At 40.5% G+C, this 17,636-nt stretch overlaps 1 protein-coding gene across 4 annotated transcripts in view; it reads right to left on the bottom strand.

The window, feature by feature from the left end:
• Window positions 1-452: 452 nt before the first annotated feature.
• The window catches only part of ICE2 (interactor of little elongation complex ELL subunit 2), a 62,150-nt gene continuing 44,966 nt past the window's right edge, over window positions 453-17,636 (bottom strand). For all 4 annotated transcript variants that reach the window (XM_038746995.1, XM_038746993.1, XM_038746992.1 and 1 more), the window contains 5 exons: window positions 11,719-11,848; window positions 8,773-8,857; window positions 7,199-7,249; window positions 5,436-5,694; window positions 453-1,710 (listed from right to left, as the gene is read on the bottom strand). In XM_038746995.1, coding sequence (XP_038602923.1) covers window positions 1,522-1,710; window positions 5,436-5,694; window positions 7,199-7,249; window positions 8,773-8,857; window positions 11,719-11,848 — 714 coding nt within the window. In that variant the 3' untranslated portion in view covers window positions 453-1,521. The remainder of the gene's footprint in view (window positions 1,711-5,435; window positions 5,695-7,198; window positions 7,250-8,772; window positions 8,858-11,718; window positions 11,849-17,636) is intronic.

Consider the following 17,636-nt stretch of genomic DNA (forward strand, 5'->3'; position numbering starts at 1 on the left):
CTGGATACAGAGTCATCATTAGAAGAATTCAAAGTAAAAACTCTTTGCTCTTCAGACATCTGAGAACCCAGTATCCAAAGAACAAATTCCAAAAGATCCCCACCCTGGGTTAACTGACTCACAAGTGTATGACTCACAGCTGAGGTATGTGTGTTCTATGTAACAGAAACCAAATTTGCAGTTTAGAGGCAACTTGACCTACTTTGCTACTGGTAAAGTGATCAATTTTCAATGAAAAAAAGGCATAGTTAAAGTAAGGTCTGGCAGTGATACACTAGATTATGAATCCATAAACTAATTTACTAATGATGATTCATTAGATCAGGAAGGAGGTCATGGTGGAGTTGGAGAACAAAAGCTTGATGAAAATCAAGATCACGAGAATAAAAATTCCTACAACTGAACCCAAAATGTTTTTAAATAGAAAATATTTATTTTACAAATAAATTTTGTGCAAATTTAAAGCACACTACACACCATCAGCAGTTAACAATTAATAACACATATACCACTGAGATGGCTCACCCTATTCCAGATGGAATTATTATGTGTGCCTTTTAGGTGTCAAGGGTGGTTAAGGAAGTATTCATTTATGACCGTTCAATACATCTAATACAGTTAATGTTTGTTACGATAACTTGACAGTAGCTTTAAGGATTATTGCCTGAGTTTTCATCAGAACTTGTTTACTCTAGTGGATACTGAAATATATCGAGGACCAGTTTCTAATGACCAACAGATTTCTGAGAGGAATTTCTATCAGTTCATACCTTTTAAGCGTGGTCCTAATTTTGTAAAAACATGACTGTATTACAGTGAGGGGGGAAACCTTGAGCTTCACAATAAATCAACTAAATATTAGTTCTGGCAGTTAGAATAAGTTAGGAATTCAACACATTTCTGGAAAATGCACTTATAATCACAGCATTCACTAATGTATTTTAACATTCATGAAATTTAACACCAATAGGTAGCTGATTTTATAAGTCACCAAACCTGTTTAGCAGGAACACATTTTGCTTCTACCATCAACTGACAGTTGCACAATCAGAAAATGATTTTGTTGTAAGGAACAGGTTACAATTTTAGTCTTTTGTAATGGAATTTTACAAAAAACAAGTCCAAGTCAATCTTTGAAAGAATATTTATAATACAAACCTCCAACAACTCAACCTAGGGAATACAGTACATTTGACTTGAATACAGCAATTTTCTTTTTGCTGGTATTACAAGCCTGACCTATTTGTGATCCTTATGGAAGGCCTATAATAGTTTAAAAAAAACCCTCAATTACCTTTCTTTGGCTGTATTATATTAATTTAGAAAGGCTTTCTAAAATGAGTTTACCACCTCCTAGTTAAGAAAGAGTTAAGAGCACATACTCCTTTTCAGTTTACAAGATTTCTCTCTGTTCTTTCTGGCTTTTTTGCCAAGGCAATTTGGAAATCCCTAAGGCACTAAGAGAAAATGCTTTTCTCATTTAGCAATCTTCAAAATTAAATCTTTCTCCAAGTATCTAAACTACTTTGGCTTTGACTGGGCTTTGCTCTGCCACTTTTTCCACTTATTTGCCCTTTTTTTATTATTTTTCTTTTTTCCCTTGGCCACACCTTTATTTTTAGCTTGCTGAGCAGGCAAACAACCACCTTCTGTTTCCATGGATATTGGCATTTTCTTCTGACTGGGAGCTTGCACTCTTGTTCCGTCCACCTAAAACAAATGAAATGGTGAAAAATATTTCATTTTGAAAAATTAATAAACTGATTTCACAGATAGGTAGCCTGACAGGAATATCATAGTGATGTGAGCAGGATAATAAATTGTTTATATTTCATTCATTCATTCATCCAATCGTATTTATTGAGCGCTTCCTGTGTGCAGAGCACTGTACTAAGTGGTTGGGAAGTACAAGTTGGCAACATATAGAGACGGTCCCTACCCAACAACGGGCTCACAGGCTAGTCAGTTATAAAGTAATTGAAAAAAAGCCATCCTGGCCTTTAAGACCATTATATTGTAAGCTCCTTGAGGGTAGAACTGCATCTTTTAATGTCTTCTGTTTGTTTCCCAAACACCTGCATTCGATCTGGTGGAGGCAGTGTGGTAAGAGCATGGGTCTGGGAACTAAGAGGACCCAGGAGTCCCAGTTCCTCCACTGGCCTTTTGTGCGATCCTTAGCAACCTCTCTGGGCCTCTATTTCCTCTCTATAAAATGGGGTTAGAATAGATCCTGAACCCCATTTAGGACAGGGACTGTATCCCATATCACAACTCAGCACATAGAAAACCCTTTGCAGATCTCATAATTATTATTACACTGAGTGAGCTCAGGAGGAAAGAGAGTGTTACTTGGCTTTGCTTAGGGAACTGAAGACTTTTTCACTATTTTGTGCTCCTCTGGATGATCAGGGCAGAGCCCCGAGGCCCAGATTCTTCAGGGAAGAAGCCTGTTAGGAAAAGCATCATCTTAAAAATTGATACTGAGCTTTTACATGGAGGAGTGAAAGATGAGGGGGTAAATCTGCTTGACAGCAGCTCTCCATGTTGCTATAGCTGAACCTAGCTGGCCCGAAAGCGGCCAAAACCCAGGAGGACTTTGAGATGTTTTGGAGGTCTTGGACATAGCATTAGGAATTGATATGGGAAAATGATGAGATATGCTAAAATAGAAGGGGTAGGTACTGAAGTATATGGTATTTTTCAGGGGTGGGGGGGAAGAAATGAGGCCTAGAAAGATGAGAGTGGGGTTAAGGTAGATTAAGTGGGATTAAGCGCTTAGTACAGGGTTCTGCAAACAGTAAGCACTCAAATACGATTGAATGAATTAAGGGAGAGAGAGTGGTTCTCTTACCAACGTCACCTATATTCAGGTAAATTAAATATTTTAGTAGAAAGAGGCTCCTTTAGCAAAATCTTTGGGGTCCATCTGAACCTCCAAAGGAGACTTAGGAACACCAGCCTCCTCAAATTCAGATAAACAGAAAAAGTTTCAAAACTCAGAATGGTTACAATTATAGCAGCAACACCACTCCTTTATTTCCTGGCTGTTGTTATTCTCTAGGTCAACAAAGCAGAAAGAAGTGAGGAAGGTAGGTTGGCTACAATTTTGGGGGTGCTGGGGTGGGCTGGAAAAGCATCTGCTGGAAGGGGACTTTGTATCAACAACAGTGCAAGATTGGTAATAGTGGCATCGTGGAAGAAAGGAAGTGGGGGAATCATTCCTTTAGCTAACAACTATCTACGTTGTTTGAAAGAAGCAGGTTTACCATTCTTCCATTGTTTTCTAAATAGGCATTTGACTGCTATCTTTAAAAGTCAATAAAGTATTACAACACTTTCCTGGGAGCTTCCAAATGCATTACTTTCACTAAAGTAAATAATAATTTACTTTAATTAATAAGCTGATAATTCTTAAAACTATATGGCTATTATAGCAATTTATTTTTCACTCAGAAGACACTTCACCCTACTTTTTTTTTTTTTTAGAAAATGAATGTCAAAGCAATACTTTTCCTTCCACTTGATAAAGGGGTTGAGAAATCACAATATTAAACTGTTCATTTTACCGATAGGAATAAACTACTCCCACACAATTGCATGTTGATGTCTCACACGATAATCATTGTTTCTAAACTAAGGGAAATCATATTCCTCCAGAGAGGAACTCTCAAAACTCTGTAAAAATAGATCTTTAATCATTACTATTGTTCAGCCAGAAAAGAATTTCTTTTCATTAGAGATGGAATTTGACAAAAGGTTAAACTGAACACTAAAATGGGAAAGCAACTAGACTAAGGCTAGAGTTTCTTATGTAGGGGATACGATGACCCTCGGTTTTTCCATTGTTTCCACCTAAGGATTCTAATACAGGCTCTTTCTTGGCCAGTCCAAGTAGAATATTCCAAGCACTTTCACACTCCCTAAGAACCGAATGTGAGCAACAACAAAGTACACTGTGTTCTTAATAGTTTTCTACTCAAGGTGAATGGTGAAATGTAATCCAAATTCAAGCTGAATCCAAATTAAATGTGTTTCAGGGTGACCCCAAATCCACTAATCAATACATTTAGAAACTTCTGAGGGAATTTAAAAGAAATGTTGGCACCGAACTTCCAACTGGTTCCTGACTTGTCCTGGGGCTCTCTAGACTGTAAGCTTGTTATGGGCAAGGAATGTGTCTGTTATAATGTTATATTATACTCTCCCCAGTCATTAGTATAGTGCTCTGCGCATAGTAAGCACTCAATAAATACACCTGACTCACTGACTGACTGGTTGTCAAAGGCTCAAGCTGGGGCACCCTGACCTCTACAAATGATCAAATCCTGGAAACCTATGGTTATGATCCAACTCCGATGACTCAGGAGGTAGTGCCGTGAAACCCCAGGCCTGTTGGAATGAGGGTTTTGTCACTAATATTTCCTCTATTTTCATCTGTCTGAAGCAGTGTGGTCTAGTGGAAAGAGTCATTTTCTACTTGGGAGTCAGAAGAACTGGGTTCTAATCCTTGTTGCACCATTTACCTGCCGGATTATGTCGGGCAAGTCACTTAACTTTCCTGTGCTTCAGTTCCCTCAGCTTCAAAATGGGGATTCAATACTTGTCCTCCCTCCTACTAAAGAGCCCCGTGTGGGACCAGATTATCTTGTACCTACTTTGGAGTTTAGTACAGTGCTCAGCACATAGTAAGTGCCAAAAAAATACCACAATTATCTTTCCTTCTACATTCCCTCATCAAGCCCCTCACTCACTCATTTGTAGATTTTGAATCCCTGGAGGGCCAAGGGCCAACTCTAATTCTCTCCCATGTATATTTTTCCAGGGTTTTGTACAGAGCATTGCACAAAGGCACATAATACTATTACAACTACTATGGAAAATCAATCAATCAATCAATCAATTGTATTTATTGAGCGCTTACTGTGTGCAGAGCACTGTACTAAGCACTTGGGAAGTACAAGTTGGCAACATATAGAGACAGTCCCTACCCAACAGTGGGCTCACAGTCTAGAAGCGGGAGACAGAAAACAAAACCAAACATATTAACAAAATAAAATAAATAGAATAGATATGCACAAGTAAAATAAATAAATAGAGTAATAAATATGTACAAACATATATACATATATGCAGGTGCTGTGGGGAAGGGAAGGAGGTAAGACGGGGGATGGGGGGGGCGAGGGGGAGAGGAAGGAGGAAGGAAAAGAATTCTGACAGTGACACTTTGCCAAGTTGTTTAAGCCACCTCCCAAATGCAGCAGGAATTACATCTAATTTTCATTGCTGTCTAATTATAGGCATTTACTTTGGGCTGGGGCTAGTGTTTTAGAGAGCCCCTGTGATTAAAATGCCAAACGTGCACCTCCGTCAGATCCCATCTCAGAGACTCAGTTCTAAAGCAGTTGGCAGAATATTCACTTTTGGCAAAGACTTACCTTTCCTTTCTTTGTGAAGACTTGAGGCTTTGGTGGAAAAGTGCACGGTGCTCTTTTGTGACTAAGATGGTAAGGTAATAGGACAGTGGGATCTAACGGCAACCAGGGTACAGAGAGGCTGGAGGATACACTGGGTATGCTGCAGTGAGCTTTATGTAAGTTGTAGGCTGTCCTGGTGGCTTTTTCATTAGAACTCTTATAGATGGAAACTGAAGAATCCCCTGTGGCATGGCTCAACAAGTAGGAGCCCTCCTGCAAACTAAATCATCCAAATATTTAATAAAACTCAAAATTCCTGATGGATTCAGCTTAAATACAATTTTCCTAATTCTTTTAAGTATCGTCATGTGGACTGGAAATAATTAAGGACTTCCAGGAAAAAGCTTTTCTTAAACAGGTTTAAGGAAACATGATCCCAAGCTTACCATGACCATATGAAATGCAAATGAAACATTCAAAACAACTTTGAGCAGCCTTCCCTGTGCTTTTATCTACTTCCAATCCATACATAATAAGAACGGGGGTGGGGGGTGGGGGAGTTGTCTATTAGCTTTTCATTTATAGAATGGGCATTTCTTAATCCAAAGAATTAATCATTTTTTTCTTTAAGACTTCTACTGTGGGATGAGGAGATGTGGTCACTATGTTACAATCCACTGGGTTCTCTACCTACTCTTTTTTATGGTATTTGTTACACATTTGCTACGTGTTAGGCCCTGTACTAACTGCTGGGGAAGAAACAAGACAACCAGGTTGGACACAGTCCACATCCCACATGGGGCTCGATGAGGTAATTGAGGCACAGAGAAGCTAAGTGGCTTGTCCACAGTCACAGAGCAGACAAGTGGCAGAGCTGGGTTTTAGAACCCAGGTCCTTCTGAGTCCCAGACCCGTGCTCTAACCACTAGACCATGTTGCTTCTCTATTGCTTGAAAAGATCTTTGAAGACTCCTGGCCCATTTCCCATACTCTCATTCCATTTTTTAAAAGATTAATATTAAAAAAAAATGAAAACTCTCTCATGGAAATTTTTCTAAATATTAAAAACACAAAATTTGTATGTTCAGGAGTGTGTAAGGGAAGCATAGGAATGACTATGTAAGGTTCTGTAGAATAAGGTTTCAAAAAGCCACCCATTCAAAGATTCTCTCCATAACCCACTAAAATGCATATAATTTGTCAGTACAAATTAAATATGCCCTTCAGGTCTAGCTCTTACTAGAAAGACCATATCCTAAATATCATGATCATCTTTTGTGGGAAAAAATGAAAAAACAACTTTGGACACAAAAGTAATATAAATGTCCTGACAGAAGCACAGGTTCTAAACATAGAGAATTGTGGATGTTCTCTTTGAACTGGATTAAATTGTTGGAAAGGTGAAGCTTTGTATGGGGACAAAATTTTTTAAAGTTAGACTTTTTACTGAAATTGCTTGTACAAAAAGTGATTTCAAGCAAGACATAGTGGATTGGACAGAAAACCGTACGTATAGTAAAGTCAATGTCCTCTTTTGGCTGGGAAGTTTTTTTAAAGATAGACATGTTATGGAAACGATAAGGGGCAAATAAGGAAGTTAGGAGCAGATAAATGTTGGGAGTCACCACTCTTAAGTGTTTACTAGATGATTACAATTTATACAAAAGGTAAAACTTAACTTCATCAATATATTTCTGCTAAGACAATTGATTTTGACAGTGACCTAAACATTTTGTCACTAGAAACAATGACTGACTGCTTCACTGCATTCACAAAAGACTTACTCTGTTATTTTCTTCAAGATGTGCTGAAGGATGTTGAATGCGTTTGCTGACCTGAAAATAAAACAGTTCACCCAAAAATGAATCAAGTCACACAAAACCAATTCTCAACAAACAACCCAACCAAGTTAGAGATGAGCCCAGTTCTCTCCTTAAGACTATATCCATATAAATTCATTCATTCAGTCGTATTTATTGAGAGCTTACTGTGTGCTGAGCACTGTACTGAGCACTTGCAAAGTAAAATTGTGCAACAAAGAGAGACAATCCCTGCCCACAACGGGCTCACAGTGTAGAAGGAGGGAGACAGACATCACCACATCACCACTGGTCCTTCCAGTCCTGTATTTTGTTTGCAGCAGTGGCAACACGACTGAGAAACCACTTTATGGTTGTACTTTTTGAAATCCACCGTAGTGTTTAGGGATATATCGCTGAATGCCTCTAGTCTTCCCCTATACCTCCCTTTCAGTCTAATAACTCATCACTAATCTCTCTTCTATGAATTTATTTAAACCCCTTTAAACCCGCTCAAAACTCACAAGGAAAAACAAATTTCATGCACCCCCTGCCAACTTAGTGAGCCCTGCCTCAGTCACTGATCTCTCAGGAACAGCGAATGTGCTGCACTCTGTCACTCAGCCCTACACCAGCTCTGACAGAGCAGTTGTCTGAGTTCCTGAGGTGGCTCAGGGGCCCTGGGTACCGGGCAGCCTACCCTGAGGCCACTAGAAGTACCCTGTGAAACATTGAGCCCTGGGCATCTCAGGAACTAGACATCAAATGCCTCCATCAATAGAGTAGCCTCTTCCAGCTACTCTCCAAAATACAGTGCGCAACAGAGACACGCCACTTAGCATACCTACACAAGTTCCCTCTATTCATTCTATCAATCATATTTATTGAGTGCTTACTGTGTGCAGAGCACTGTACTAAGCGCTTGGGAAGTACAAGTTGGCAACATATAGAGATGGTCCCTACCCAACAGTGGGCTCACAGTCTAAAAGGGGGAGACAGAGAACAAAACCAAACATACTAACAAAATAAAATAAATAGAATAGATATGAGACGGAGGCCCATGTGGGACAGGGACTATTCCTGTCCCAATGTGCTTGGGTCAACCCCAGCGCGTAGTACAGTGCCTGGCACTTAACAAATCCCACAATTATTGTTTTTTCATTATTATTATTAATAATCTCCCCAAGTGCTCAGAACAATGCTCTGCACTCCGCAGAAAGTAAACTTGAAAGCAGAGATAGGGTCGACTACCTCTACTCTCCTCTCCTCAACACTCAGTACAGTGCTCGGCACACAGTGGGCTGTAAGCATGTTATGAGCAGGGAATGTGTCTGCTAATTCTGTTGTATTGTACTTTCCCAAGTGCTTAGTATACTGCTCTGCACAAATTAAGCCTTAAATAAATATCATTGATTGATACGTGTCAATGGTCCTCATCCAAACCCCTAGAGGACATTCTCCATAAGAATGCACACTCATGAGTTGTATTTAATTAGGTACCAGGCAGGTTAGACATCCCTTACAATGAACACCAATCATAACTAAACTTATTTTCTTACATCAGGGTTGCAAACTTCTCTTTCAGCATATCCATAGGAATTTCTTCAAGGAAAAAAAGCCTTGATGTAAATGCATCAATATGTCCTGAAACAAAAAAATTAAAACCATTTATTAAGCAACATAAACCTCCTGGTCAAATAATGCATTCAAGCTGCAATCTATTGGTGTTCACGTAGAATGGAAACCTCTCGTGGGACGGGACTATGTCCAATCTGATGATTTTGCGTTTACACAGTATTTAGTACAGTGCTTGGGACCGACAAATGTTTAATACATACGACAATTGCTATTAAAATTATGAGTCACCGAATCATTGGTTCTACCTTCATAGCATTACTAAACTCTGTCTTTTCCTCTCCATCCAAACTGGTACTACATTGATCCAAAGACTTGCCTACTGAATCAGTCTCCTTGCTGACCTTTCTGCTTTCTGTCTCTCCAGACTCCAGTCCACACTTAACTTCTGCTACTCAGATCATTTTTCTAAAAATAAAAAGTTCAGTCCACATCTCCCCACTAGTCAAGATCCTCCAGTCGTTACCCATCCACCTCCATATCAAACAGAAACTCCTTACCATCAGATTTAAAGCACTCCATCAGCTCACGCCTTCCAAACCTTAATTCCCTGATTTCCTAAAACCCAGACCATATGCTTCAATCCTCTAAGGCCAATTTACTCCATGTACCTCAATCTCGTCACTGACTTCTTCCCCACATCCTCCCTTGGGCCATTTGGAATAAGACCTCTAAGTGGGTAAGCCAAATAAGATTTAGGCAAGGAATTTTTGTTGTCCACCGTACATACACACAGACAGGGAATGTCTGAAAATTATGTTTATTGTACTCTCCCATGTGCTCAGTACAATGCTCTGCAAATAGTAAGTGCTCAATAAATACCATTGATTGTCTGATTGATGGTCCAGAGAGCAGTGGCTGCAGCTGCATGGGGGTGGGGTTTACTTATATTGAGATAAATCAGCCAGTAGTGCTGAACATTTTCCTTCTAGACTGTAAGCTCCTTGTAGGCAGGGAAGGTATCTATCACTGCTCATCTATTCTCTCCCAAGTGCCTAATCAGTGTTTGGCACACAATAAGCGCTTGATAAATACCACTGATTTACTGATTTACATCCCCCAGGATACACATATTTTGGAGTGGTCCCAATCAAAGTTATGACTGGATTTTTGTTTGCTACATTTCCACTCAAAGGGAGAGCAGTTTAGATTTCTAATTTAGGGTCTTGGAAAAATCTAGACACCTCCTTTTTAAAGTGAGTTTTTGAAAACGGCGCTACTGCTGACAAGCATCTCGTCTCCAACCTTTTTTTTTAAGATAACAAATAGACTCATTCCCACACCCAACTCTTAAAACTATTTGTCTCCCTATAACTTAAGCTTCAGCATATCTATTTCATCTTTGCATTCCTATTGCAAGCTCTAAGACTATTATAATACCTTACAGAAAAGAAACATTTTAATTATTTAAAACAAAGCAAAAAAGCCGTCAAAATTGTCATATTCAGGTGCTGGTAATTAGTTTGTCTCCATAAATATACCAAATCAAATACAGGCTTACTCTATAATGGGGCCTTAGCAGTAGTCGGCGAACATTTATTCAAGAAACCAAGAAAACAAAATCAACTCTTGAAAATCTCATCTTGTGAAGCAAATGTTTGTGAAAGGGACCATCACCAATTATTTCTAGTACCATTATTTTAAATTTTAATAATGTAATTTATTGGCTGGTGAAAGTTTTGCACAGAACGTAATAGATGGTATCTCTTGGTTATGTCTTGTCAAGTTGGGGAAAATGTTTGTCAAGGCAAGAGCCTTTGACTTTAAAAGAAAAGTGTGAATATGCAGAGAAGAACTGCTTGCTAACATTTTAAGTCAGGAAACATTTCACTCTTAGTACTCTGCTCATTAAATGCTACTGTTTGAAGCCGGCAAGCCAAGTGGCAGGGATATTCTACCACTGACCTTGTAGCCCTTCTCGCACCTCCTTATTTGTAGAGGGGACATTAAGGTACTTTTAACAGAGCACCCTTGTACCATTTGAGGGGTTCAATTCACAGGGTCTCAGCAGCCATCAGTTTGCCCAAATCAGATTTAGATGCCATTTGGAATAAGTACTCTCAAAGGAAAGGGTGGGCCAAATTAGATTTAGACAAGGAATTTTTGTTGTCTCTGCTGAAGCAACCTTTAACATGGGTAAGCAAACACTGAAAGTGAAAGTCATCGTGCCTTCTGTTGGGTCAGTGGTACATAGCCAATGTCTTTCAGTCTCAGCAGTTGATTTCTGATCACTGAGTATTGTCCATGAACCGTAGTCTCAAATGTAAGGCTGTCCCTTACATTGCACAGTCACAACTGAAGTTGATTATAGATTTATTAAGCGCTTAGTACAGTGCTCTGCACATAGTAAGCGCTCAATAAATACAATTGAATGAATGAATGAATTTATGGAAAGACAAATACTTTAAAAGTTGGGTGTGGGGGTGAGTCTGTTATCTTCTGCATAATCTCTTCAACTAAAACAGCTGGCTAAGGGACACTGCTTCTTTTCAATAAAGTTCTGTTTCTTTACCCATCTCAAGATAGATACATTCTTCTCTTCCAGCAGGTCTGACCAACTGAAAAGAGAACATCACTAGCCAGAAACTCTGGAGAAGAGTTTGTTCTGACTGCGTGATAGTGAAAAAACAAGAACAGTTTGACACTGCTAAAGTGAGGTGGGTGATGGAGGGAAGTGTTTTTAGATACTGGCAACTACATAAATTCTTTTGGCACAAGATGGTGTGGGACGAGAGCTGACCAATCACCTCCGATTAGGTTGGAGAATCCATCATAGTGCTTTAACAGAAATAACCATTTTTTCATGCCTAGTGAACCTGAGGCATTATCAAAAAGAGGAATGCCAAGATTTTTGCACCCAAAATGCTTACCAACATAAAATGAGCAGTTGGAATGCAATAAACTTTCTGTCCACAGCTGACACAATTCACTCTGGGTAAGAGCTTCAACTCCATAACAGGCTTGATATTCCAACTTCGGTAACACAAATACTGGAGATTGCTGCAAATATAAAAGGATGCTTATAAAGTGTTTATCAAGACTGCCACGGGCAATTAAAAATCATAACATAAACTTCCAGGGGCCAATTCATTACACGACAGACAAGTTGTTCTATCTAATTGCGGGAAATGGCAGTGGTGAGGAACTATAAGAGTGTGTGGATGAGGAAGTAGCCATGATAAGCTGCTAGAAAGAGTCAATCAAGGGAAGCTGAGGCAGAGAGGGAGAAGATCCCAAGCTGGGGACATCAACACTGTTAGCCTCCCTCAGGCCTTCTGCTGAGCCCGATGAGGCCTGCATACTAATCGCTCTTTCCCCCAACATATCTACCTGGGTTGGCTTCTCTCCCTAGCCTTTGGCGGAGAGACATTGATTAGGGAGACACACCATGGCTTAGATGAAAGAGTACGGGCCTAGTATAAGTGCTTAGTACAGTGCTCTGCACACAGTAAGTGCTCAATAAATACGATTGAATGAATGAATGAATGAATGAATCAGCTGACTTGGGTTCTAATCTAGGTCTTCCACTGGCCTGCTTTGTGAGCTTCGACTAGTCATTTAAATTCCCTGATGGTTGGTTTCCCTATCTGTAAAATGGAGATTAAGTCCCTGTTCATTCATTCATTCATTCAATCAATCGTATTTATTGAGCACTTACTGTGTGCAGAGCACTGTACTAAACACTTGGGAGAGTACAACACAACAATAAAAAGCCACATTCCCTGTTATTCCTCCTCCTTAGGCCGTGAGCCCCACTTGGGACAGGGACTATGCCTGATCCGATTGTCTTGTCTCTACTCCAGTGCTTAGTACAGTGCTTGGTTGACAGCAAGTGTTTTAAAAATACCACAATTATTATTACTATTGGTGACTCCTATTGCATGTATAGAAGTTTTAGGTAACAAATCAACATTTGGTAATTTAGCAGACCTCTTAAAATACATTGTGGACATGCTCCAGTACTAGAAACTTAAAATAACACTTGTCCTTCCTCATTTAAGAGTATATATTCTAAAAATATCATCTATATATATTATATATATATATACATATATATATATATATATAATGTGTACTCATTTGAGTATACATTCTAAAAAAATCATATATATATGCAGTTATACATACAAACATATAGACATATATATGTATATACAGATATATATATACACATGCATATCTGCATCCAAGACCCCTCTTGCTCTTGAAGCTTCAAAGCAAAGCTCCTGTGGCCCTTTTTCTACATTCACTGTGCCAATCAGACTGCTCTAGCTTGTTCTTAAAACTGTTGAATAGGCATTTATTTGTTAAATAGTTGGATTATCAGTCACTGATTGAAGTATATAAGACATCGCTTTGAAAGAACCTAAGTCATTCCTCTGGTCATGAATATGCATGATTAGCACTTTAATAATAATAATAATAATAATGGTGGCATTTGTTAAGCGCTTACTATGTGCAAAGTACTGTTCTAAGCACTGGGGTAGATACAGAGTCATCAGGTTGTCCCATGTGGGGCTCACAGTCTTAATCCCCATTTTACAGATGAGGGAACTGAGGCACAGAGAAGTTAAGTGGCTTGCCCAAGGTCACACAGCTAAGTGGTGGAGCCGGGATTCAAACCCATGACCTCTGACTCCCAAGCCTGCGTTCATTCCACTGAGCCATGGTGCTTCCCCTTTTCCCAACCCACCTCACTTGTGTACTAATCCTCCTGCTCTGTTACTTCTTCTACATGTAATTTAGACTCTACACTGTAGCTTATTGGGGGCAGGGAATATTTCTGTTATACTGTACTCATCCAAGAGCTTAGTACAGTGCTCCGCACACAGTAAGCGCTCAGTAAATACGATTGATCCGTTTGCAGGGTTTGCTTTTCAAATGCAAAATTTAGCAATACAACAGAAGACAGTATACAAGAAATACAACTTGAAAGTTAAAACTATACACTTTTGAAATGAAGTATATAAAAGTAAAGGGTCAAATTTTAGTCATTTAATTACATTTGCTAAAACAGCTATCATCTATGAAAAATGTATATATGTACTCTACTGCCATCTCCAGGACTGTAAAAAAAAATGAATAATTTACAGAATCTGCAAGCATTTTGTGAATATGCATAGTGTAGCCTTTAAATCCATTAGTGGGGCTCAGATGCCCTGTTTCCCACCAACCCCTCTGGTTAGGTAATTTTTACACAGCTCCACTTTGAATTATGCATTGCTCACAGGCCACCCCCTTGGAGAAGCAGTGCGGCTCAGTGGAAAGAGCACGGGCTCTGGAGTCAGAGGTCATGGGTTCAAATCCCGGCTCCGCCACTTGTCAGCTGTGTGACTTTGGGCAAGTCACTTCGCTTCTCTGGGCCTCAGTTCCCTCAACTGTCAAATGGGGATTAAGACTGTGAGCCCCCGTGGGACAACCTGATCACCTTGTAACCTCCCTAGTGCTGAGAACAGTGCTTTGCACATAGTAAGTGCTTAATAAATGCCATCATTATTATTATTATTATTAGGGTGAGAAATGGGATCCAAGCAACCCCCTGCCCTCTTAGGAACCCAAAACAGATTTAATCCCAAACATTTGGGATAGCAGAAAGCTCACTCTGTATAATTCATTCATTCATTCAATCGTATTTACTGAGTGCTTACTGTGTGCACAGCATTGTGTTAAGCACTTGGGAGAGTTCATTGTAACAATAGACATATTTCCTACCCAAAAGTAGTTTGCAATCTATACCCAACGGGCCTTCCTTTTCTTTCCTAACAATTCCTTTCAACTCTCCAAGTGGCCACCTCTGTTTTTCTCTTAATCTCAATGCTAAATACATTTGAAGGGGTTCAAGATTAAAAATAATGGATTCATTTTAAGAGCAGGCCCTTTTCACAACTCTATCTACATTTAACATTACAAACTAACGATATTTGGACAGCTGGTGGGCAACTAACGAGTGCCTCGGTCTGTAATATTGGTATCCTCCTCTTGTGGACCTGAGGTGCCACAGTGACATTATAATTTCTTTGTATTTGGGAGCCTTCTATATGGCACCCCCCAGATAAAACTGTGGTAATCTGGTGAGGTTGGTTTCAGGGAGGGGACCAGGGTTTTACGACATCTGTCCTAGCCTCTTCCTCAAATGAAGTTAGCAGTGCAATTTATACTAACAATTTAAAAAATATACGAATAAAAACCTGTTCAATGTTCTTCATTCATTCATTCATTCAATCGTATTTATTGAGTGCTTACTGTGTGCAGAGCACTGTACTAAGCACTTGGGAAGTACAAGTTGGCAACATATAGAGACGGTCCCTACCCAACAACAGGCTCACAGTCTAGAAGGGGGAGGGAGACAGCAAAACAAAACATGTGGACAGGTGTCAAGTCATCAGAATAAATAGAAATAAAGCTAGATGCACATCATTAACAAGATAAATAGAATAGTAAATATGTACAAGTAAAATAAATAGAGTAATAAATCTGTACAAACATATATACAGGTGCTGTGGGGAGGGGAAGGAGGTAGGGTGGTGGGGATGGAGACGAGGAGAGGAAAAAGGGGGCTCAGTCTTCATAGCAGAGTAGTCTAATTGAGGCCATAAAATGATGAGGCTAGGAGGGAATTCTCTCTAATTCTGACTCCTTGCTGTGACAATATCAAGAGAAGAATCTCCTGAGTCAGGTCTATGAGAAGCAGTATGGCCTAGTGGATAGAGCATTGGTTTGGAAGTCAGAAGGACCTGAGTTCTAATCCCAGTTCCATCACTTGTCTGCTGTGACCTTGGGCAAATCACTTAACTTCTCTGTGTCTCAGTTACCTCATCTGTAAAATGGGGATTAAGACTGTGAGCCCTACGAGGGACATGGATTGTGTCCAATCTGATTATCTTGTACCTACTCCAGTGCTTTGAACAGTGCCTGGCACATAGTAAGCGCTCAACAAATACCATAAAAGTGTGATGGAAGGAAAGGGAGAGGAAGAGAAGGTAAAGGGAAGAGCTCTCCCCAGTATCCCAACTATAGGAACTGTCTCTGCTGGGAATTTAACTTTGTAGAGTGAATATCCTGCTTTCCCAGGTTGAGACCTAAAACGAATGGTGTGGATATTCCACCTCTGCCTCCTTGGCAGATGCCAGCACCAGATCACACCTGAAAATGGCACTGGGTGCACTAAGGAGGGTGCACAGGCTGAGAAAGGGAAGAGTGGTTACTTAATAATTATGGTTATTTGTTAAGCGCTTACAATGTGCCAAGCACTGTTCTAAGCTCTGGGGTAGAAACAAGGCCATCAGGTTGTACCACGCGGGGCTCACAGTCTTAATCCCCATTTTACAGATGAGGTAACTGAGGCACAGAGAAGTGAAGTGACTTGCCCAAGGTCACACAGCAGACAAATGGCGGGTCCAGGATCAGCACCCACGTCCTCTGGCTCCCAAGCCCGTGCTCCTTCCGCTAAGCCACGTGGTATTTACTGAGTACAATGCACTGGACTAAGCACTCTGGGGTTCAAAAGAAGCGTGAGCCTTCCCTGCCCTCAAGCAGTTTACACTCCAATGGTGTAACATGCCATAGTGGTTCTAGTGTCATTTTGAGAAGCTGGGCGGTGCTGGAATCTTGGAAAAGGGGAAAGATAGCAAATTAGCAAATCCCCTTTGCTGGTTTAGCTTCCCTCATGGGTCTCCCTCTCTCCAGGGTACAGGTGATGGGGACAGAGCAGAGAATCTACTGGGCCCCTGGGGGCTTGGGCCCACTACTGCCCACCATCTGCAGCACGGGACTAAGGGATTACTGAGACGACAAAGTTTACAGCAGTCTAGAGAGGATCTGCAAAGGTTGCTCTCGGGGGGGACGGGCCTCATTTCCTCCTACAGAAGCGGCAACCCTTCAGAGCCTCGGTCGCACCCTTCTCCGCTAGACTGAGGCTGGCTGCTTTTGCGAGACATCACAGGATTTCCCATCAGGTCCTGCTCCAGCCGGGGCAAGATGAAAAGACTTCAGCTGCACGATGATGTCTCGTTTTTTTACCACGTTGGGGCCAGGAGCTACGTGGGGGAGGATACTGCTGCAGCTGTGATGGCTGTACTTTGGGCTGCAAGGAGCCTGAAATTTTATTCCCCTGGCCACCATGCTCTATTCTTGAATTTATTTCATCTGTCCCCGGGACTTCTCCACCTTAGTCTTAGACTAAGAGCCCTTTGGGAGCCACAAACTGTGTCTAATTCTCAAACTTTTTCTCAGTGCTTAGTCCAGGGCTTTGCCTACGATATATGCTTAATAAATACTACTGAATAAATGAAGGACCCTGTTCTGGTAGAAACTGTTGGGAGTTGCCAATCCGTGGGGCCAAGCCCATGCTGCTTTTGGCCACTGAGGCTGCCTTAAATATATTATATTTTTGTCTCCATTTCTTTGATCAGATATTTAAATAGTCCCCTCTTATTTCGGAGTAGACGTTACTCCCTTCTAGCGTGGCTTTTGGCACTTAGATAACTTGTCGGCTAATTCTGCTGTACTTAAACTCTCCCAAGGACTTAGTACAGTGCTCTGCACATAGAAAGCGCTGAATAACCAATCAATCAATTGTATTTATTGAGCGCTTACTGTGTGCAGAGCACTGTACTAAGCGCTTGGGAAGTACAAGTTGGCAACATATAGAGACAGTCCCTACCCAACAGTGGGCTCACAGTCTAGAATAAGCATCACTGATTGATTTTCCTTCTTTCTTGAACCTATCCATGTATCCTTTTCTTGCTCTTTTTCTTCTACCATTTGAACTACCTGAAATTGTTTGACC

Source organism: Tachyglossus aculeatus, chromosome 5, assembly GCF_015852505.1.
Source record: "Tachyglossus aculeatus isolate mTacAcu1 chromosome 5, mTacAcu1.pri, whole genome shotgun sequence".
In the NCBI taxonomy this organism is placed as follows: domain Eukaryota; kingdom Metazoa; phylum Chordata; class Mammalia; order Monotremata; family Tachyglossidae; genus Tachyglossus; species Tachyglossus aculeatus.